Genomic DNA, 24,269 nt, shown 5'->3' with positions numbered 1-24,269 from the left:
GGTTGCTTATTATAAGTAATACATGAACATTATATTGTAGTTTCATTTGTTTAGGACTGTATATCTTCTATTGGTGAAGAGTGAGCTGTTAATTCATCTTCACAAATGTCAGCATTCTTCTCCTGATTCTTGTGATGATTCTTCCTAATGTTGTAATGATTTTTCTTTTTGTTTTAAGGATGAATTAATGAGAGGACCCAGCCCTTATGCCAGTAAGGGAGAGCAAGAAGTAAGAAGAAAATCACTGAAGTTAATCTTAGAAAAGAAACTGGCTATTTTAGAGAGGGCAATTGAAAGCAATCCAAGTAATGTTGATCTGAAACTGGCCAGGCTGAAGCTTTGCACAGAATTCTGGGAACCACCAGCTTTGATCAAAGAATGGCAGAAGCTAATTTTCTTACATCCCAATAATCCGGAGCTGTGGAAGAAATATCTCTTGTTCTGTCAAAGTCAGTTCACTACCTTTTCTGTTTCAAAAATCAATAGTCTCTATGGAAAATGTTTAACTACATTGGCAGCTGTTCAGGATGGCAGCATGGTATCACATCCTCTACTGCCTGGCACAGAAGAAGCTATGCTAGGTAAGGTTCTTTCTCTTTCATGTTGTGGTCAGAATGGTCTTCATAGGAGTTAACTACATTCTCTATAAGAATAGACTTTCCTGTGTACTACAGGAAGTTTTTATTATCTTAAAATGCCTGGCATCCTGATTTCTTAGCTGAGAATTAAAGCAGATATTCCAAGCAAATATGGATATAGCAGATGCTTTTCTTCCCCAGGAGAGTTGTGATATAACATCCAGTAGTCTAATGTGCTGAGTGGTTTACAGTACAAATGTCAAGGCTGGAGAATTGCAGCCAACAACCAAAGAAGTGCTTTTATGTTTGAAAAATGTTTATTAAAAAAAAAAAAGTTGGCTTGTGAAAGAAACAATTATCTCTTGTTCAAAAGTTTTATATTTAATTACTTTAATCCAGAAAAGAGAAGGAATGAGGGAAGTCTGATATGAAATTTTCTTGAGCATCCCATTTTGTAGATGGAGAATTCTAAACTGTAACACCATGTGATCATGCCTTTTGTATTTATTGTGTACATGTATCTACTACTTAATAAATTATTATATAATTATCCCTGGAAGGAAAATTAGTCAGATGGTTAGGATGCTGGATTGGATCCAAGGAAGAAACGAGTTCATGTTCATTTCTGGCATGGGCTTAAATTTATTTGGAGCTAAATGACTTAACCTATCCCATTTTCATTTTGCTTCTCTACCTCGGGTGGTCATTGTGATTGTTAATCTATGAATACACTGAGAAGGGGGAAATATTAGTGTTACCATGAATAAGTTTCGGGGTTTTTTTTCCTTTTAAAATTTGTTTTAAATCTAGAGGAGACTATTATGAAGCAGTCCACATTTCTTCATGTGTGGCATAGTCCAAGGAACCTCTATTTTTATCCAAGTCCTGTAACTGCTGTTAGTGCCATTGCTCAATCTGTTATGCAATACCCAGTCTGGATTTACAGATTGAGATGCCGGATTACAAATTAGTTTCAGGTGTTCAGATCTCTTATGGTCTTCGGTTGATTCATCTTGGATCAAGCACTTGGAAGAAATGCTGTGAATGAAAAGTCCTGTGCTGGCAGGTGGATATTTTACTGCCTGATAGCTTTTAATTGCTTCTACTGTCTCTGATATCCAACACTTCAGTCACTTTGTACACTAACCACAATGAGTGAGTCTCGGGACAAACGTTTTATTCGGCATCTTTTTTTTTCAAACAGGAAGGTTTTTCTTTCATTTTGTTCCCCTGCACATAGCATATTTGACTCATTAAATACTGTTTGTCAGCTGCTATGAAATTTTTTTTAATGGAGTTCCTTTAACTACTTAACTATACTAGATTGATTGACATTTTTCAAAATACTTGTTTGCTGCCAATGTCTATAGATAGATTAAAATGAAAATGAACTCAACTTTATTTGTGTTTCTGTTCTACTCTTAATGTCTTGTTCTGTATTACGACTACAGTGATTTGTTTGTGAACACTGTTGAGGGGTTTGGTTCTTGGTTTGTTGTGGGTTTTTTGGTTTTGGTTTTGGTTTTTTTTTTTCCCTCCTCTTTGGAATTCAAATGATAGGAGTGGAGAAATTTCCCGTGGGGAGACCTCTTCATCTGAGATTTTTTTTTTTTTTAGTGACTGTCTAATTCTTTGGCTGAATTTGAACTGTCAGTGTACTTAGGAAGATTACCAGATTGGTTGTTAAGATAAATATACAAAGAGTTTCACAAATTAATTATGAACTGAGCAGCAGTGTAGATGTATGGTAGGCTTGCATCTTCAACCTTTGACGTTTGTAATTACAAAGTGTAAGGGCTAATTTTAAATAGTGGTGGGCTATGCCATCTAGTGTTCAATTCAGTACACAGTACTTTCTGCTTGTAAATAGGTGCGTGTTTTTTTTAAAACATGAAATTTAAGAAAGCAGGTAATTAATTTAAAAGTATAGATCAGTTTTTACTTAAATTTTGAGATAACAATTCGTCATATTTAAAATTTATTAAGATCTGTTAATATAAGGCAGATGAAGGTAAGCATTCTCAAATTTTGCTGTGGAAAGGGAGTCCTGTTTTTCAAATTATACCTACTGGTTGGGGAGAAACATCCTTATCTTTTAAGTCAGTTCAGCTGCAGAAGTGTCTTAGCATCATGGACTGAATTAAGTGTGTATTTTCAAGCTGTTTTCAGCTTTTACCACAAAGAAAATGCTGATCTTGGCATTTCTTCAAATATCTTTTTCTTTTTTATCATGCAGAAAATCTTATGCTGTAATTTATTTTTGGCTCCAGCTTGGCAGCAAGTCCTGATGAGATATTCTCTACATTCAGACTATTTTAATCAAAGTTCATCTGTTTGAAGCTGAGAAGCTAGGAAAGGACAACTTTTTCAGTGTCAGTTGGACACAGTGCCTAAATTGGTTAAAAAACTTTGGAAGAGTCTATTATATACTTAAACGTACTTTTTGCTGTATAAATATCTTCAGAAATCTTGGAGTCTTTGTTATCAGAAACAATCATTGACTTCGCAGGAAAATCTAGCTTGTATATTCTAGCTGAATTCAAATTTTTATGTGCACACATCTGATATAAGTCTGAATACAGGTAAAAGGAGTAACTCTTCTGCCACTTCTTAGTATTAAAAAATAAGATGTTCATTAGAGGCACTTGATGCCAACCTGTGTTGTTACATTTGTGTATCTAGATACTTAAATATTTTGATTGTTTAAAACCTTCCAAAGCCAATGCATTTAGTGAAGAAACAATAGGTTTTGAAGAACTGTTTTCAAAACTACCAATGAATTATTTAAGTCTTGATTTATGGGGTCTGGGGTTTTTTTTGCAAGCCAATTAAGATTATGATTAAAAGCAATTTGGTTTCTGAACAGCCACTGTTTTGTTAAGACTTGAGTGTAATCTGGAGCAATGGAATATCTCTGAAATGTCCTTGAACTGCCTAATAATAGAGGTGTTTATAATACTTGTTATTTCTCCAGCTCTTGCATTTAAGACTCTCATGCAAATATATGAATAGAAGAACTGGGGCTTTGCTTCGCTTTTTAAGCTGAGACTTGAGGCCCAGTGTGTAGTAGGGATATGGCAGTGAGTACAGAAATATTTTGTTGAAGAGCAACAGATAGGACTCTTCTCTACTTTTAAGCAGTAATACTTTGACCAAAAGACTGCATTTCTCTTAACTAAGTTCTTATGTAAAGGAAAAGAAAATGGGAATGACAGTTGAAATGAAAATGGTATATTACGAACATATTACCAATGTAACTATCTCGTGCAAAAGTGAAGCAAAAAGGACTTTTGTTGTAATCACTTACTGTGTAAATTGTAATAACGCCCAGCATCTTCAAAGAGGGCTATGACCCACTCTGACAGATGTTGGATAAACTGAAGTTGGGACCATTGTGTATAACTTTTATTCATCAACAAGGACAGTGCGTGTATGGCATGAATAAAAAGTCATCTCTTTAGCGCATTTAAAGTGGGAGGTCTTAAAGTTAATTAAACTACAACGATTTTGACGTGCATTTATGCTAGTTATTCCCTGTGGTTTGGATTTGGGTACTGTTCCAAAACAATTACGCTCTACAGCACTTCACATATGTCTTTCATATATTTGTGGGCTGTAATAAAATACTTGCAACAAAATTTGTTTGAAATATTAAAATTTTATCTTCTTTACTTTACAGCTATATTTATTCAGGAGTGCCACTTCTTGAGACAGGCTGGTCATTCTGAGAAAGCAGTGTCTTTGTTTCAGGCTCTGATTGACTTCACCTTCTTTAAACCTGACAGCGTAAAAGATCTGCCAACAAGGGGACAGGTAGCAATTTCCATTTAAATGGGTGTATGTCCTTGTGCCTTACAGAGGATGCTGTAACAGAAAAATGTTGATGAATTTTTAAGGACATAGGGAAATATTTTGAATCACAACTTACTTTGCGGTTCTTCAAGGTGATGCTTGTGTTGGAAAAATGCTTGTGAGTCCTCTGGAACTACATGCCAAATGGCTGCTTCTACTGTATATAATAGAAGTGTGATAACCAGTCATTTCATGTCTTATTTTTTACTAATTAAAGACAGAAAAAAATGAGTTGGCTGACCAATGTCTGTGTCTAGTTAGCACTTCCCCTGTTTCTTTTCCCCAAAACTGCTGTTGTTTTGTTACTGTTGATGGAGAAAGCTGATAGGACCCATAATCTTTTTCTGTTCTAGACAATTCTTGCAAACAGTTCTCAGGCTCTCTGTTATCTGTTGTTTTCAGTAATTCTTTGATGGCTACATTAGGAACACCTTCATGCTTTAAAGTATCTTTTATTTGACCCATGAGATTCCATTCAGCTTATTCTGTGAAAGTACTAAATTGCTTTTTCTCTTAAATTGCTCAGGAGAATGTTGGGTGTGCACCCCAGTAATAATCAGTGAGCTGATATTTAGAGGGGGCTGTTGCCAGTGTAGCATCATCCCACTGAATTGTCGGGAGCTGCTTACTTTTTAGTGAGTGGTAGGGAGGGCCACCAGTTAGGCAGCTGGTCTACCATAGAGGACAGAAATTGAATTTCCTTCTATTACCTCACCACCTTCCCCAGCAACCACTACTGAGACTCCATTTTTTGGCTTTCTAGATTAATGCTGTTACCCACCAATGGAGCAGTCTTGGAGTTTAAATAATAGTGGTGTCCTCTTAAAGAGCCACAAGTTTAGAGTTCAATCATAATTATCACGCAGGATGGGAGATTTGGTACAGTTACACAGATAAAGCTCGAGTTATACTTCCAATCATTTGAAAAACTGCGAGATTATCTGTAGTGTTTAAAAACTCTTAAGAAAGCAGGATGGAAAGGAACCTCAATTTAAAAGGACAGTGTTTAGGTTGGAAAGTGCAGTTCTCGATAATAGGAAAATGCCAGATGTACAGCTGATCGCACATTCTGCCCTCTTATAAGAAGCGTTATGACTCAACCTTGGATTACTTGTTTCCGTACTGTTTTCACAGTTCACTTTCTCACTTGGAGCAAAGAATAAATCCATGAGGAGCAGAATTAGATTTTGCTGTTGCTGTAAGCCCTGCATTTTCTGATACATTGATGCTTGATTTTTTCTTAGAGTAAATTTCATTGTTAATATTTGTATTAACAGTCACATCTCAGTGTCCAAGCCAAGGTTTGATACACAGCAGCAGCATATAATAGGAGAGAGACACTCATTAGAGCTTAGTATACACAAAGCAGGGGAGTAATTGATGACTCTAAAGATGACAGGTTGCATGCAGGCAGTGACAAAGTCAGGACCAGAACCCTGGACTTCTAATTCATTGGAACGTGCCCTGAAGTTGTTGACCACCCTGAAACCTGAGAGGTGAAAGGCCTTACTGATCTTTTCCTCTTGTCCTCAGTCTAGTCACATTTACATCCGACTAACATTTTGGTTTGAGCATAGGTGTATGATTGTCTGAATTATCATTCCATTAGCCAAATTCTTTGTGGTCCCATGGAAGATAGGGAGGAGGGGAGATTTGGTTCCTGAAAGCCACATCTTGGGGACTTCGGATCCTTATCCTTGAAGGAGCTGTATAGAGCATTTGGCACAAAAGTATTTCGCTTTTTTTAAAGCCTAATACCTTTTAAAAACAATGTTTATGTTCATGAGAAGAGCTGATGACAGTCGTGCTGTGCCACAGGCATCATTGAAGTACTCAGTTGTTCCTGCTGATTCTTAAGCAGCATCTGACAAAGTCTTCAGATACAGAAGTTGCACCCAGAGAAGTGGTTGTAGGGTCTGGAAAACCTAAGTTGACCCAGGTGGTGTCTGTACAACAGCAAAAGTCATTTTTTTTATATGTTTTGTTTTGGTTCCCCCTGCCCAAAACAACAGGTGGAATTCTTTGAACCTTTTTGGGATAGTGGAGAACCACGAATTGGAGAAAAAGGAGCAAGAGGCTGGAAAGCATGGATGCACCAACAAGAAAAGGGTGGCTGGATTGCTCTTAAGCCTGGTATGCCTATGTCAATATGTTTAGTTGTATGTCCATGTGTTCCTCTGAACATTTTTATTAAATAATAATGTTTCTTCTCATGTTTTTGCATACAAGTTTTAAAAAATGTTTACCAGGATTAAGATAAAGTCTATCACATTTCACAGGGAAAAGCGTGTGTTGAGTGTTCTATGTACGATATTGTTTATGGAATATTGTACTCCTAGGGATGAGAATTAAGGGCGAGGATAGCATATCCTGCACTCTGTGCTGAAAAGGCCAAAGGTGTGAGTACTTGGTTGAGACCCATGCCCATCTCAAGTGGAAGGAAGCTACTTCCCTTAAGACCCTTTCGTCATATTGGTAGACCAGGTGGGATTATAGTGTTAGATGATAGTTGCCTCAAGGATTCCTAGCTTAATGATTCTATTTCTAGAATCAGATTTCAGTTTCTTATAGCAAATATATAGTAGAAATAGGAGGAAAGCCTTTCCTTTCTCTTTGTGATGCAGAAAACGAAGGAATTGCATCTTCACTTGGCTGGAAAGCTTCTGAGTGAGCAGGGATGCAGAAAACACCTCCCTGCTGCTTAGTCCCACCTTGTCTTCTGGTCTACAGTGCTTCCCTTAATGTCAAGGACTATTTCTCAAACAGATACATCTTGAAGGGAAACAGGGGGCTGGAGTGTGTCTGACCAAAGATGAGCTGTCTCTGCTTTTGCTGCTCCTGCAGCAACTAATGACACAAGTTTGGCTCTGCTTTTAGTAAACAAAGGAACTGAAAAATGATCCTGTGCTTCCCTTGTCCTTGGATTAAGATGGAATCTCTTTCCCCTTAACTGAGGTGATCAGTTCCACTGCTGATGGCCATAGACTTTTTGCCCACAAATTGAGAAGGCTCAGTATAGAGAAGAGGACCACTGCCAGTCTTGGGCAGGTCCAACGTATACCGATGCTTTTCCGTATGCTGTCAAGCCCAAAAGTTCAGGTGCAATCTGTCATTGAGTATAATATCTAAAACTGTCAATTTTTTCAAACTTTGGTTAGATTGTGGAAATGCTGTCATTTTTTCATAGAGTTGTTGACTAAAGGAGAGGCCTTAGCTCACAAAAAATAGAGAGTAAAAATCTTGCCACCACCTCTTTGTTTTACCTGAAATGTAAGAACTGGGAGTGGAGTGTTTCACCTAGTTAATGGCAAACGTCAGGATCAAGAATTTGGAGGTGGCGTAGAAATGGCCTGATTTTTGTACCAAAAAAAAAAGTAAAGGTAACCATAAATTTTAAGGACATCTTTTTTCTTTCTTGTTGTTGAGGAAAAAATATTTGAAAAATCTCTACAAGCTTTCCCTTAGCCTACAGGTGCTCATCAGTTTCAGCACAGAATTAATATATTGCTGTCGCAGGAAAAATATGATAATTGTATCTAATAGTCCAGAAAGATCGTCGTAAAAGTGGGATGTAGTTAAACGCTTCCTTTTGTGTGTGTTTAACTACATTGGTTGTTTCAATTGCACATTAATGGAAATGCTGAAAATACCAGCTATTTTAAAGCAACATTGCCAAGCTTGGTTTGCAGTGTTTAACATTATAGCGCTACTTTTTAGTTACAGTAGTTTTCTCAAAATGTTTTCTGCGCATGAGTATTCATAGAGCACGTTTGGGATTGTATGCCCAGGTATGAAGTGAAGAACTGAAGCTGCACAAAAAGATGACTGACTCTTGGCTGTTGCTTGCAAGCTGCTGTGGATAAGAGTGGTCCACAGCTTGTCAGTGTTTTCTCTTTCATGAGAAAGTTTGAGTGCTGACACTGATTCACCAGTTCAAAGAAACCTCCTACTCTTACAGAGTTGGTGTCAAAACCTAGAACTGCGATGTGGAAGTTTTCAGTTCTGTCTTGTGTCTGTTTTATTAACACTGTATTTGTTTACATTTTTAAAGTAGTTAAATTGTATGTCAAGTCTGGCCTTTGGATTTGGTGGATTAATTTTTCTTTAATAATTTGTGTGTGGGTGTCTTGATTTGATTTTAGACGATGATGATGATGATGAAGAGATAGATGAGGATCAAGAAATAAAGGACAAAACTCTCCCCAAGTGGCATATTTGGTTGGATATTGAATATTCTCGTGAAGCAAGGCATTGGTTACCTTGGAGGCCAGACAAAACCAAAAAAGAAACTGAAGATGATGATTGTGAAGACCCAGAAAGACAGGTCACTCTGATATAATAGAACAAGGGGAGATGATAAGATGAATTATCCTTTCATTTGAATTCATTGCCAATGTGTATTTCAGAGGAGTAATCCTTTTCTTCATTTGGAAAAAAATTCTTCTCTTTGTTTGGAATTCAAAATTTACGTGAGGTTTCATGCTGATGGTAAACTTTGGAAAAGGCTGTAGGCAAATAGTCTGTCTTTGCTGTTCTGTGGTTTCTCTCATCTGTATGTGGAAATGTCACAGAAATTTGTGTGTAAGAAGATATATGCATTAAATAAACAAAGGTTTTGTTGCCTTCAAGTCAGGTAGTCGGATTTTTTCGTTTTTGTTTTTGTTTTTGTTTTTTTTTTTAAGTCTTGGGAGATAGGTCAAGTCAGACATTGATTTTCAAGTAAAAATGTGTTAAATGGCACAAGCAATAATATCTTTTAGACCTTCATTGTGTAACTTTTCTGTGGAGGTCTGCTACTCAAGGGCAAAGAAATCTCTCGATAGCAAATTTACAGTCTGACTGGAAGAACACATTGCCTGTTTAACTTGTCTGGTTTTAATTTGAATGACATTCTGTTACCATTTAATAGTAATTACAAATCTTTATTGACTTGAAAAGGTTCTTTAATTACAGGTTTGCTAATTTTATTTGATTGCATAAATTAATGGTGTTTGTTTTAATTGGGTTTTTTTTAGGTATTATTTGATGATCTTGGACCATCTTTAATCCGGCTTTCTAATCCAGATCTTCAACATCAACTAGTGTACTCATTTTTGCAATTCCTGGGAGTTCCATGTACAAGTAAACTCTTTCCTTCCAACCTCTATATTGCCATGGATGAAAATAACATCTTCGACAGTGTGCTTTCTGATGAAAAGCCACTGACTTCTGTTGATTTTCCACTTTCTGGATTCAACAGTATTGGTCATATGGACACAATGCTACGAGGGAGACATCACATAGGCCACTATAAAGAAGGAGAGGAGTTCATACAGAATGTTTTTCATGTTCTCTTCCTGCTATTTTCAGGAAAGGAAAAATCTAACCTGTCCATTTGTTGGTTACAGTATGAAATATCCAAGGTAATGAGGAATCTGCATATAATAACTCTTGTGATGTGTGGCTTTCTTGTGTATCAGTGTTTATATTGAATTAAAATAAATATTGATGAAAATTAAGCCTTATAGGACTAAGTATTCGTATCAGGAAATGCCAGTTAAGATTGCACCGAGAGTAAAAAAAAAAACAAAACCAAACCAACCCTTTTCTTCAGTTCATGTTACACAGTGGAATACATGTAACAAAATATTTTTTTGCAGTTTTGGATAAGTGTTATCATATTATTATGATACGTTGTATGCTAGACAGGAATGGATGCAAGTGATTTTTTCACAAGGCAAAGTGGGTCAGCCAAGTACTTTTACCAAACTATTCGAAGTGCATAATTCTCTATACCATGATAAGAGCACCTTATCAAGTAACTTACTACTTCCTATACAAGTTACATTTGTAGTGTTACTGAAGGCAGTAACACCTTATCACTTGAGTGTGGATTTATTTAAGTAAAACCGCTCTAATAGATGCCCACAGAAGGATGAGAGTCCAGGTTGTCTTCGTGACACTTCAGAAAGTTTAGCATTGTGTTTCCTTAGGGAGAAGTTCCCTGTCTCTTACCCAAACACTACCTGACCAGAAGATCTCCTGTAATCTTCCCATCCCATCTCCAGATTTGTCTGTCAGCACATTCTCCACTGTGAAAAGCTACTTGGAGGTTTAATTGTGCTAGTCATAAGCTGCATCTGGCCAGACAGGATCATTTATTTTCCTTTTCTCAACCATTGCAGGTTAGCAGCTCTTTATTTAAGCAGTTGGCCTCTTAAAAGAGTGAAGTTTGATATTACTTAATGGCAAGGGCAGGAGTAAGAATGATAAGCCTGTGTAATTTGGCTATGTTGGAGGGAGCTGACAACAGGCAGTTGTGACAACTTACAGTACTCAATAGCAACAGATCTGGCTGGTAGTGAAATGTGGAACGATATGAAAACAAACACAGTAATGAAATTAAAAAATTCTGTGAGCTTTTTTTTTTTTCCTTTCTTCTCCCACCCCTCTAAAATTTTGTTCTGTTTATTCTCCCCTGCAGGTAGTTCAGTGTCTCCAAGCAAAAAAAAAGAAGCAGCTGAAGGCACAAGGGAGAAAGAGTAAAAAGTTGGCCAAGAATCTCCTTAAAGCACCTGACAACCGAAACAATCTTTCTCTCTGGAAACTGTATGCCTACCTAGAATGGCTGCTTGGTAACATTGATGATGCCAGGAAGGTATTTGACACAGCTCTTTGCACGGCAGGGACAGGAGGATTGAAGAGTCCCCAGCTCTGCAGCCTCAGTCTGCTTTATGCTCAGCTGGAAGTGGAACTACTAGAAAGTATAGAAGGAGCTGTTATGTCACGTGCTGTTCATATATTGACCAAATTGGCTGAAAGTGAACCGTACGTGCCCTATAGCGGACAAGTGTTATCTGTGAATGTCTTGAAAGCTCGTAAAACATATGAGCACGCACTGGAAGCTTATTTAAGTAAAATGCCAGTTTCTGATCAGGATCAGGTCAGTGATGCTAATCAGCTGGTTAACTTGGTTGGTTGTTATGCACTGTTCCAGTATTTGACTGTTGGGATTGATGCTGCAGTATTAATATATGCACAGACTTCAGAAAAACTTGAAGCTTCTGGTCCACAGACATGTGAAAATACTGGAGAGAATTTTGGCATTCAAAACTTTCCCACTGCTCTTGAAGCTGTCACACTGCTGCATACAAATTTACTCAGATTCCACATGAAAATTAGTGTTTATCCTTTGAATCCTCTGCGAGAGGCACTAACGGAGGCTCTGAAACGGTATCCTAGCAACCAGTCTCTTTGGCGGTCATATATCCACATCCAAAGGAAGTCGCACAGTGCTAGCAAAGCACGAAGATTTTTTGATGGTGTCACAAGGTCTACTAACTCTTTAGAGCCATGGCTGTTTGCAATCCAAGCAGAGCAGATGAGAAAAAAACTCATTGAGAATGTCCAGAGGTAATACCTTGCAGCTCCTTACAATTATGCTTTTTTTGATCTGTTGTTGTGGTTTAACCCGAGCCGGCGACTAAGCACCGTGCAGCCACTCGCTCACTCCCCCACCGGTGGGACGGGGGAGAGGATCAGAAGAGCAAAAGGGGAAAACTCGTGGGTTGAGATAAGAACAGTTTAATAACTAAAGTAAAATAAAAATAGAACAGTAATAATAACAATAATAACAAGTAATAATAGTACAATAGTAATACAAAGCAAGCGATACACTCTACAATTGCTCACCACCTGCCGACTGATGCCCAGCCTGTCCCCCAAGCAGTGATCGTTGCCCCTCGCCCGGCTAACTCCCCCAGTTTATATACTGAGCATGATGTCACATGGTATGGAATAGCCCCTTGGCCAGCCTGGGTCAGCTGTCCTGGCTGTGCCCCCTCCCAGCTTCTTGTGCACCCGGCAGAGCATGGGCAGCTGAAAAGTCCTTGACCAGTGTGAGCGCCACTTAGCAACTACTTAACAAGAACAAAACATCAGTGTATCATCGACATTGTTCTCATCCTAAACCCAAAACACAGCCCCATACCGGCTACCAAGAAGAAAATTAACACTATCCCAGCTGAAACCAGGACATCTGTCTAATCACTTAACAGAGGAGAGAAAATATTATCATAGTTCTCATTTTGCAGATGAAGAAGCTGTAGCTAGGGAAGGTTATTTGTGCAAGACTGAACAGTGAGTCAGTGGCAGAATCCTGAACAGAAATAAAGACCTAGGTGATAGTGTCACGTCCTTTCTACTGGATCAGATTGCGTGTTGCTTTGTGTTTGATTACTTGCTACTGACATCAAGATGGTACGCATTTATTTAAGTAATTTTTAAACAACTAAGACTGCTTAGATGGCCAAGGTAGGCACTGTGAGCTTAGAAACTGCTGCGTTTTAGTACTGCAGCAGTGAGGAGTGTAATACAACTACGTTGCAGTTTCTGACTGAGCTCGCTGCCCTACTTTGCTCCTGGATCTCAGAATACAGTTGTGGCAGATCTGTTTCCATAGTGAGTACTTAGAATGTCCTGAGTTGGAAGGGACCCACAAGGATCACCGAGTCCAACTCCTGTCCCTGCATAGGACAACCCCAAAATTCACACCATATGTCCGAGGGCATTGTCCAAATGCTTCTTGAATATTGTCAGGCTTGGCGCCGTGACTACCTCCCTGGGGAGCCTGTTCCAGTGCTCCACCACCCTTTGGGTGAAGAACCTTTTCCTAATGTCCAACCTACACCTCCCCTGGCCTATCTTCCTGCCGTTCCCTCAGGTCCTATCGTTGGTCGCCAGGGAGAAGAGATCAGTGCCTGCCCCTCCTCTTCCTCTCATGAGGAAGCTGTAGACCGCAATGAGGTCTCCCCTCAGTCTCCTCTTCTCCAGGCTGAACAGACCAAGTGACTTCAGCCGCTCCTCATACGGCTTGCCCTCTAAACCCTTCACCATCTTTGTGGCTCTCCTCTGGACACTCTCTAGTAGCTTCATATCCTTTTTATACTGTGGCGCCCAAAACTGCACACAGCACTCAAGATGAGGCCGCACCACTGCAGAGTAGTGCGGGACAATCACCAACCTCGACTGGCTAGCCATACAGTGCTACTTGAGAGTTTAATTTTCATATGGGGCTGTTGCTAGGTAGAAGAGGCTGGAAATTTCCTGAGTTTGCGGTGTGATGTGGGCTCAGATTTTTTGCTCCTGGGAAAGGAGGAAAGGTAGGAGATACAGGGAACAGAGGTATGTGTTCATTCTTAAAGCTTAGTCTCTAATTGTTGTCTGCCCGTTGCTTGGAGCTACGTATCCACTGCTCCCTACGTATCTCTAATAACATTGGCAGCTTCGTTCTTTGTGTCTGCACATAGCAACAGAGATTTCTAGGAAAATGTTATCTGGAAGCTTTACATAGCTGTAAGCTTAGAATATTCACACTTGATGAAATTACAGAATTATCAGTGTACTTTATAAATGACGGCGCACCCACTGCTTTGATTGCCAAAGTCTCACAGCAGGCATGCATACGTGATAGTGACATTCCTGAGCTGTCAGTGTATGTCATCCTAAATTGTAATAAGAATTCTACAGCCACCAAATGTAAAGGAGGATTGTTATTTGATTTACTGTTAATTACTGTTAATTATAGACTGACACTATGATAGGTTTTCATTATTGTTACTGGAAACTGATGTTAAAATTCCAGAATAATTATTTTCTCTGTGACATGTAGTTTCTTTCCAGATTGTTCTCTGCTATCATAGCCTTTCCTATAGGTTATATTTGTATAGGGACAAGTTGGATGTTGCAAGAGCAGAGCTGAACAGAGAGATAAATGGCCTGTCAGTCATGCATAAAACTGATGTCTTATGATGTTGTGACAAACCAAGAAAATGTCTGTACTATGTGTGACTATTTCCTATTCTGTTTTGTATTTCTGCTTGTTTTAGTGCATGGAATTCATTTAAAGAAATGAACACGAAGGGTAGAACAGTAGCGTACATAAGTCAGCGTGAGGTACAATGCTTCAAATGTCTCACCCCATGAGGAGCAGATTACATCCCTTTCCCTCATGGCTAAGGTTAAGATGAGAGGAAGCATGACCTCAAAGACCCTTAAAGAGGCAAGTTAGGAGCAAGTGTTAAGGGCAAGTGGAACAAGCTGGCAGGCTAAGAGAACGCACACAGACAGAAGTGGTGTTGCCATGAGTGCTCCAGGCTGTTTCTTCAAGCTCAAGCATCAAAAAAAGCTGGTCTGTATCAGCTGTAGCTAGAAATCAATGCTTTGGTGAAAAATACATACCTGCTTTTGTGTTATGCCTGGAACTTAGGGGATTTGAATCTCTGGGTAAGAAAGAAAATTATTGTAATCATGGTTGAAATCCAGAGCTGTAATCTAGGCCTTGATCCAAGACCAACATATGGTCTTACAAAGGTGGCAGGGGTAAATTTGAACAGGCTTGCCTGGGCACCAGAAGAAGGCTTGCTGACCTAGACTTGAATTTGGTTTGAGTGCTATGCCAAGCTTGGAATGATAAATGGTCTTGAATGAAGACTAAGATAAGTGTTCTAAGATCATATGATAGTGGATAATTGTACTCAAAGAGAAATTATCCAGTTGGACAGGGTTAATTTTTCAACATGCTAAAAATTTTCACAAAAATACCTCATTTATCTTTTTTTCTAACTGATTTTCCTATTTAGAAATGTATCAATTAGATTAGCAACTGCTAAAAATCCAGTTTATAACGTTCAGAGTTTGTAGCATGAAATGCAAAAACCTGGCTATATACAGTACTATGTGAACAGAGACAGTACATTGATCTTTACCCTCTCTTACCTGGATGTGGTCCTTTAGCTTGGGTTTAAGGGACTGTGGTTTCTTTTCCTCTGTGTTTCAGGGCAGATGTTGGTGAAATACATTCTACTATTCCTGAAACTGGGTTAACAAATCGGATTGTAGCTCTATTTGAACATGCAGTTCAGAGTGAAAATGGGACCCATTGTCCACTGCTGTGGAGAATGTATTTGAACTTTCTGGTAAGAAGAGTATCAGTTTTGTTTTGGTTTTTTACCATATTTGGAATTTCTCATGAACACAGCTACAATACTGTATAAAAAAAGAATACTAAGTGCTGCCATACCTATATGATTTGCAAGGTGAATGGTAATGCTCCGTATTGGGAAGCTGGGAATATTAAGGAAAATGTAGTTCACGTGGATTAGAAGGAGTAATAGCTTCTGACAGTGTAGTTTTAATACAGATGCAGGCAAGTTATTGTGGCTGCCATCTTACATAGATAAAAAATATGTCATAAGATGTCAATAGATGGATTCCATCCAGTCTTACAATATAAAGGTAAGTGGGCAGGGGAGCAAAATGTAAAAGAAACAGCAAATTGTAGGGACTTGGATTTTATTATTTTTATGTAAGTAAAATCAGCAAAGATGACTTGTATTTATGTTTTAGACCTACTTTAGGGTTCTGTAAGGAAATTATAAGGACTTCAATATTTCAGTCAAATCTAGATCCTGATTTTATATAACTTCACAGAATCACAGAATGGTTGAGGTTGGAAGCGACGTCTGGAGATCATCTTGTGCAACTCCACTGTTCAAGCAGGGCCACCTAGAACCAGTTGTCCATGACAATGTCTAGATAGCTTTTGACTATCTCCAAGGATGGAGACTCCACAACTTTCTGGGCAACCCGTGCTAGTGCTCAGTAACGCTCACAGTAAAAAAGTGTTTCCTGATGTTCAGACAGAGCCTCCCGTGTCCACCAGGACCCCCAGGTCCTTTTCTCCCAAGCTGCTTTCCAGCTGGGTGGCCCCCAGCATATATTGGTGCATGGGGTTGTTCCTCCCCAGGTGCAGGACTTTGCACTTTTCCTCATTGAACTTGATGAGATTCCTGTCAGCTCATTTCTCCAGCCTGTTGTGGTCCCTCTGGATGGCAGCACGACCCGCAGGTGTCACCACTCCTCTCAGTTTTGTGTCATCTGCAAACTTGCTGAGGGTATACTCTGCCCCATCAGCCAGATGGTTAACGAAGATGTTAAGTGGGATTGGACCCAATATTAACCCCAGGGGTATACTGCTAGTTACTGGCTTTCAACTAGACTTTTACTACTGATCACCAGCCTCTGGGCCCAGAATTTGAACCAGTTTTCAGTCCACCTCACTGTCTGCTCATCCAGTTCTTACATAAACCACTTGTCTAGGAGGATCTTATGGGAGATAGTGTCAAAGGCCTTACTGAAGTCCAGATAGACAATGTCCACTGTGCACCCCTCATCCACCAGGCCAGTCATTTCATCATAGCAGTTTATCAAGCTGGTCAAGCATGACTTTTCCTGAATTCATGCTGACTACTTCTGATGATTTTATTTTCATTCATGTGCCTGGAAATGGTTTCCAGGATTAGCTGCTCCATCACCTTCCCAGGGACCGAGGTGAGGCTGACTGGCCTGTAGTTCCCTGGGTCCTCCTTCTTGAAGATAAGAGTGACATTTGACTTTCTGCAGTCTTTGGGCACTTCTCCCAGTTGCTGTGATCAATCAAAGATTGCCAAGAGTGACCTCGCAATGGCATCTGCCAGCTCCCTCAGCACTTGCGGGTGCATCCCATCAGGGCCCATGGACTTATGCGTGTCCCGTTTGTTTAAGTATTCCCTGACCTGATCCTCTTCCCCTAAGGGAACATCTTCCTTGCCTCACGTTTTCCCCCTGGTCTCTGGGACCTGGGATTCCTGAAGCCGGTCTTGCTACTAAAGACTGAGGCAAAGAAAGCCTTCCATACGTCAGCCTTTTCCATGTTCTGTGTAATCAGGTCCCCTTTCTCATTCAGCAGGGGGCCCACATTTTCCCTACTCTTTGTTTTGTTACCTGTGTACTTACAGAAGCCCTTTTTGTTGTTTTTGACATCCCTTGCCAGGTTCAATTCCAGTTGGTCTTTAGCTTTCCTAACTTCATCCCTGGAACAACTTCCAGATCTGAATTAGAAAAAAATAATGCATTAACATGTGTATGGTTTTGATTTATGGTAGAATAAAGAATATGGTAAAAAGACTATTTCATGTGGGCCCCTCAAATACTTTCTTCTCTCTGTTTTCTCCATACTATAAAAACTTTCCCAGACCAAGATTTTTTGACTGACATTGGAGCAAGCGAGGTGCAGTCCACATGCAAAAGAAATGCATGGTAGGGAAAACATAGCTGTAGCTTTTACAACTTGCCTTGAATTTTCACAATCTTTTTGAATCTTAAAAGCTGCCTATACAGATTATGCTGACTGTCATTGCAGAATAACACCAAAAAGCAATAATGTTTGTTTCTTTTGTAGTTCACCATGGAAGTACATAAATAAAATCAGCTTCACATAGGCAGTTTTGTCATCCTGGTTCTTTTCTTGCTTCTCCAAAGTACACTGTGGAAGATGAAAACACAAAAGAAATGCTTGGAAGTCATGTAAGGGGAATTTCATTCCACATTGTTACTCCTCGGTTCACGTCCTCTGGTGTCGTAAGTTGTCAGAGGGGAACAGCAGTTAGCAGGCTGTGAAATACAGAGGAGGCAGGGGAAGGAGAGACTCTTGTTTTGTGTTTGAGAAGATCTCTTGTGTGGGACTGTTACTGTGACCGTTTCTACACAAATACGTGCTTGTGAATATTTTATACAACTTTGCATATAGGAATGTACGATTGAATTACTGCTATTCTTTACAAACTGCTAATGAGACTCCAGTATGCACAAATGCTAAAGTCAAGTCACCCAGTGTGATTTATCACTAACGATTCATTTGTGGAAGAGATACCGTTTTCACAAGAACAAGAAGGAATATTTATTAGATGCTAATAAGATGGAGGAAAATAATACTTTGAATAACATTGTTCAGAGAAGCAAAATCAATTAGAAACATTAAAATTTTCAGATACAGTCATAGAAGAGGAAGAAGTTGTGATTGTCCAGTATTGCTCTAAGTTTTGTAGATCTCTCTTTTCTCTTTGGGTGTGTCTAGATATTCAGTCTTCGCTCTTTTGGGCAAAAGCTTCTCACTGTTTAAAAGCACATAGCTTTTATATAGATTTTGAAACAAACTATTTCTCTTAAATTCCTATTTATTTTTTTATGAAATCACGCTTGACCAATCTGGTAGCCTTCTGTGATGAGATGACTAGCTCAGTGGATGAGGGGGCAGCAGCGGGTATTGTTTATCTCAACTTTAGCCGGCCTTTTCCACTGCCTCCTACAAGATCCTCATAGACAAGCTAATGAAGCATGGATTAGGTGAGGTGGACTGAAATCTGGCAGAACTGCCAGGCTCAGAGGGCTGTGATCAGCAGCGTGAACTCCTGCTGCAGGCCAGCCACTGGTGCTGTACCCCTGGGACTGATACTGGAACCAGTGCCCTTTAATATCTTCATTAACGATCTGGATGATGAGAGAGTGTACCGTCAGCAAGTTTGCAGATGGTATCTGCAAAATCGAGAGGAGTGGCTGATGCACCATATTCTGCTGTTGGCCTGTCCAGGTCCCTTTGAATAGCCAAGAGCCTTGAAGGTGAATAAGGGTTTGGAGCATGTGTTGTACAGGGAGAGGCTGGGAGACTTGCGGTTGTTGAGCCTGGAGAAGTGAAGGCTCCTGGAAGATACTGTCAGTGTATATAAATACCTCATGTGAGGGTGTGAAGACAGAGCCAGACTCTTCTCAGTGCTGCCTAGTTGAGCATGGCAATGCTCAAAGTTGACAAGAGGCAATGGCCACAAACTGAAATATAGAAATTTCCATTTAAACATAAGAAAAAGCTTTTTTTGCTGTGAGGTAATGAAACACCGGAATGGGTTGTCCAGAGGTGATGGAGTTTCCATCTGTGGAGATATTCAAAACCCAACTGGACATGGTTCTGAGCAGCCTGCTTTTGCTGTCCCTGCTTTGAGCAGAGGGGCTGGAGCAGATGGTCTCCAGAGGTCCCTCCCAGCCTCTGTGATTCTGTGAAGAACTCCGAGGCAGAGTGCTACTGAAAGCTCTTTGCAGAGCTGCAAAAGATGTGTATGCAGCTTAGTGCACAGCTCTGACAGCAGGGTTTCCAGTAAGTTTCTACAACCAATGTATCAATAATACGAAAAAGAATTTCTAGATTTTAAGAATTGACAAGGGAACCTGCTGATTTTTAGCAGCAGTACTGATGTAGTCAGAACAAGAGAAAATGTGAGCCCATGATTCATGATCTCCTCTTCTCCAAAGATCTCAAAACATTTAATGTATTTTCAGTATTTTGGAATTACTGCTTTTTTTGGATTTGCTGTAAAAACCCCTGTTTGTTAAGTGTTTTTTAAAGTAGCCCAATTCAAAAGATTTCTTCACAAGAAATTGTAATTATTTCTACCTGTAACTGGGATGACTGAAGCTAAGGAGACTGTTCAGCACTCTGACTTCTGCTACCCTTCTCTTTTTAAACTTCATGATAGCTGTGTGCTCTGTACTTGTATCACATAGTTGAACGGGTACTTTGAGGAAGAAGTTCTAACTCCTTCCAGATAGGTGCTAATTTGACATAGCCATTTTTGTACGTAAGGGGATTCAGCCTTAACAAGCTTCTGCTGAGTAAAAAAATGTACGTGCATGATCTCTTCAGTGCACAAAAATAAGGTATTATCACCTTGACTCTACCAAAGATGCTCTTGTGTAGTATATGTGTAGCATATCAGGTGTTAGTTTTGGATAATGATTTGCGTTCTTGCCCATTGCAGTATTATTGTCAAATGTAGGCGAAGGCACTGACTTTCACTGGAATACGCAGCAGAGGCTCTTTCTGCCAGTCTTTGTTCTGTTACTTGCCTTACAAGTAAAGGCCTCAAACTCCTTAAAGACGTCTCTTCCGTGACATTGCAGAGTGTAACCAGTGTCACCGGTGTAACCCGTCAAATTGCATAGCTACCACAATATATAGTAATAAGGATACCTCAGCAGAAGAACACTGAGCTTTTCAGCAGTAATTTCTTTGTCTCAGAGATACTTGTTTTATTATTTCAGCTATTACTGCATTGAAGTATGAATATTTTTTTTCTCGCGCAGGCTTCACTAGGAGAAAAAGAAAAAAGTAAAGGATTGTTTTATAAAGCCCTTCAAAACTGTCCTTGGGCAAAGGTAAGCATAGAAAAAATACAAACCTGTCATCATACTTTAATTTTTGAAGTTCTGTATTTGAAAAAAAAGTTAGACTTTAGTAGTTGCTGTAATGAGTTATACGCAAGTGAAAGGAAAGATGTCTGAAGGAGAAGATTTTCTGGAAATAAGAGGTGCATCTGAAATGGAAACAGACACGGTGGTCAGTGCTGTTGGCGTTTCAGGACAGAAAGGTGTTGCATTGCGTGGGGCAAGGAGAGAATAAATTCCTCTCTGTGTGACCTAGCAGTGATCACGTCTTTCAGACCCTGTTTTATCATGAGCATGGTAGTAGCAGAAATATATAGGCAAATAAAAATGTATTTAGTTAATAGTATAAGAAATTATTCAGGAGCACCTGCAGATCTTCACGTGGTGTCTGTATATGCTGCAAATGCTCCAGCGCCTCTTGACCTATGTTGTATCTTTTTGAATAAAATTATTTAGTAAGAGCTGGAAAAGACTTGATTAAACATCTACATTGTTGTCACAGTAGAAGTACTAATTCTGTTTGTGTTATTTAAAGAAGTATATGATATTTCTTATGTTCTTGCTACAGAGTTGTTTGCCTATCTACGTACTTCTTTATACTGTGGTTCTTGCGATGATAGAAAGATGGCGCAGAAAACGTTCTCCTTGTCTTTCTAGGTGCTCTATATGGATGCAGCAGAGTACTTCCCTGATCATCTGCAAGAGACGCTTGATCTAATGACTGAGAAAGAACTGAGAGTGCGGGTGCCTATGGAAGAGCTGGATCTACTCTTAGAGGTTTAAAAGAAGACTGTAGATGAGTGGAGAAAGTACAGAAGCTAGTTCCAAAACGAACAGTTAGACCTGTCTCTTTTCAAAGAGGAACTCTGTTGGGACTTGGGTACTATGTACTTTTATTTTTTAAGCTGGGGTGTGGGTTTTTTTGGGGGTTTTTTTGTTTGTTTTTTTTTTAAAGCTTATATATAAATGGCTATCAAAATGGAGTTCTAGCTGGAAGTATTCTGGAATCAAGTACTGCATTTTGCCCACAAAAATGCATCCATTTCCCTGAAGTATTGCTGGCTCCCACCGAAGGCTGCCCTCTTATAAATAGCCTCCTGTTGAACGTTGCCCACATTTCTTCTTCTATTGTTTGAAATTACATTCCCTAGAGTTCAGTAGAGATTCAGTACATGCCAACTATGGTTTGGTGAGCAGCACAGGAAATAAACATCTGCCAAATGGACGCTCCACTGTCCTCCAGTTGGCAGACTTCAGTAATTTCCTTCAGCTTGGTATGCCTGCGTGTGTGTATAGAACTACCAAGTCAAACAGCCGTTACGTCTGTACATACACTGCTAGTAACAGCGAAATCTTTGGTTGAGCAGGCACCTATTTTGGACTTGTACTTGTATGTTTTGACAGATGACCATTTTAATACAAATATTTATGAAAAATATACCTGAATATTTGAAAATTCAAAAGGAACTTGAATGATTTTTTATTTCTTAATTTAATAGAACTGAATGTATTAAAAAGGAAAGTGTATCCATAATGCATCTCTAAGCAGCTCACTGTTAAACAAGTTTTTGTAATTGATTACTCGCTTTTGAGCCAAATACAGGCAATCATCACGAGAGAAGTAGAGGTCTGGTCTGTATTTAATCCTCACCAAAGAAGGCAGAGTAGTCAAAACGTGATTGTTTAATCAGAAGTTCTATTCCAAGAGTCTTTAGGCAAGCTCCTAGAGAAGTAATATGAAATATGGTAACAATTTAAAGATACAGTTATGTTATATATTTATTTTTTGAGACAAAATATGCTGAAATAGGTAAAAGGCTGTTTAGCATCCCTACTCATGAGACCCGAGTACTCAGAACCTGGATCTTCATCTGAACAGAGGGCACCTGCAGGCACTGGATACCCAAAACTGTTTCAGAGGTTTTTCAGGAGAAAACTGTTGCTGACAGCACTAAAACAGTCGGGGTCAGCCAGCTGGGGAGATCCGATCACGCTGAAAACTACGGCTGGGCAAAGCCGTACAAGCTGTGGTGCAGTTTTGCCTGTAGCGCCACGTACAAGATAGAATACATTTTAGTTTAGGCTGTGCTTCATTTATTCCTTTCTAAAAGTATTTTAAATATTACAGGGAATATACAGGATTTCAAATGGCATTACAGCGCTTCTTAAGAGCCTTATAATACTGCTGTGGTGGCAAGTGATGCTGGTTTTGCTGTAACTGATTAGTCTTTGTAAAAAATACTTTTTTTTTTTTTTTTAAAAAAAATCCATGCTTTTTTCAGAAATGACAGAGCTCCTGAATTGGAGGTAGGAGTTACTCTGTGCACTGAGCAGCAACATCACAAATGGGGGTGGGGTGGGGGGGTGGGGTGTGCGCCTGTGTGTGTGTGTGCGCGCCTGTGTGTGTGTGCGCGCCTGTGTGTGTGTGTGCGCCTGTGTGTGTGTGTGCGCCTGTGTGCCTGTGTGTGTGCCTGTGTGTGTGTGCCTGTGTGTGTGTGCCTGTGTGTGTGTGCGTCTGTGTGTGTGTGTGTGTCTGTGTGTGTGTGTGTGTGTCGTGTGTGTGTCTGTGTGTTTTTGCTTTGCCATCGAAGCAGAATGCCCTTTCCTCTGAAGGCCTGGAAGGGCCGTGGAGAGGGGGAGGGCAGATTGTGCTCCTGCTTGTGTTTCTCGTCAGAGTCACAGAATCACAGAGCAGCCCGGGTTGGGAGGGACCTGGAAGGATCACCGGGGCCAGCCTCTTGCGGGTCAGGGAGCCTAGGTGAGATCACCGAGAGGATCCAGCACCCTCTCCAGTCGCGTCTTGGAAAGCCCCAGTGATGGCAGTGATGGCTCTGGTTTCGGTCACTTCTCTCTGCCGTGCGTCCCCTCCCTGGGCCCTTTGCACAGTGTCTCCCGTTGCTTCCTTCGCTTGGGGCGGGCAGAGGCTGCTCGCTTACTGGAGCTCCTGGGTGAGTCCTGCCTGCGCATTCGGACGCCAGCAGCTCTTTCTGTCCTTAACGGGGATGTACTTGCGGTTCGCTTTCTCCTGATCTTTAGTACTTTTGTCTTGATCTTTGTAACTCGAGTTCAGAAACGTTGGAGAAAGTGGCAGGAGTTAAATTCTGCTGCAAAAGGTAAGAATTTAATTTTCAAATGTTTCTTTTTCAGCTAGCGTTGTGGCAGACAGCGTACCAGGGTTCTTGGTTTAGCTCAACACGTTGCAGCTTTCCTTCAGCCAGCTGAACCAACCACCTCACTGCCCTGTCCCCAATGAAAAAAAGCCTTGCTCGCTAGACATGTGATGCTGAGATCAACCGCCATGATTAGAAAGTGCTAAAACATCACTGGCTTTTTGTGACCTTTGCAAGGAGACAGCTCTCATAAGGTTTATAAGAATGGGTAATAAAACTTTGCTTGTTGTTTTTCTGTCTCCAGATGGAAAACAACTCTATTTCAGGGTTCCCGTCATCCAGATTAAATAAAAGACTCCATTCATATGTAGCATTTGTTTTTAACAATGAACCACATAACTTTTACACAGAAAACCAAAATCTCTTGGCCTTGCTGCTACCATTGTTGTTAGAGCACTGGCAGTTACAAAGGGAGCGCTCTGCAACGCTCGAATTTCTGCTCCCCCAGAAAGTTTCCAGAACAAAGACTGCACATTGCTTAACTGTGCAACTTTATGTAAACCTTAAACATGACATGTACAACATCTGGGAATTAGTTACTTCCAGCTTAAGCACTTCACAAATGTACACTACACAGAGTACTTAATAAGCAGCGTGT

At 40.0% G+C, this 24,269-nt stretch overlaps 1 protein-coding gene across 3 annotated transcripts in view; it reads left to right on the top strand.

Annotated features, from left to right (window-relative positions):
• Positions 1–21,964, top strand: part of NRDE2 (NRDE-2, necessary for RNA interference, domain containing) — a 36,228-nt gene extending 14,264 nt beyond the window's left edge. For 2 of the 3 annotated variants that reach the window (XM_087747497.1, XM_087747498.1), the window contains exons 6-14: positions 179–581; positions 4,258–4,391; positions 6,443–6,563; positions 8,573–8,754; positions 9,446–9,832; positions 10,894–11,822; positions 15,247–15,385; positions 20,421–20,492; positions 21,159–21,964. In XM_087747497.1, coding sequence (XP_087603623.1) covers positions 179–581; positions 4,258–4,391; positions 6,443–6,563; positions 8,573–8,754; positions 9,446–9,832; positions 10,894–11,822; positions 15,247–15,385; positions 20,421–20,492; positions 21,159–21,284 — 2,493 coding nt within the window. In that variant the 3' untranslated portion in view covers positions 21,285–21,964. Of the gene's footprint in view, positions 1–178; positions 582–4,257; positions 4,392–6,442; positions 6,564–8,572; positions 8,755–9,445; positions 9,833–10,893; positions 11,823–15,246; positions 15,386–20,420; positions 20,493–21,158 lie in introns of those variants that run through there. The other variant, XR_015702283.1, reaches the window with a different exon arrangement.
• Positions 21,965–24,269: the final 2,305 nt, after the last annotated feature.

The sequence above is a fragment of the Nipponia nippon genome, unplaced genomic scaffold, assembly GCF_047370975.1.
Source record: "Nipponia nippon isolate SJK-2023a ecotype South Korea unplaced genomic scaffold, ASM4737097v1 scaffold_11, whole genome shotgun sequence".
NCBI classification, from domain to species: Eukaryota; Metazoa; Chordata; class Aves; order Pelecaniformes; family Threskiornithidae; genus Nipponia; species Nipponia nippon.
The sequence above is the reverse complement of the archived record's forward strand: the minus strand, read 5'-3'. Positions and strand labels throughout refer to the sequence as shown.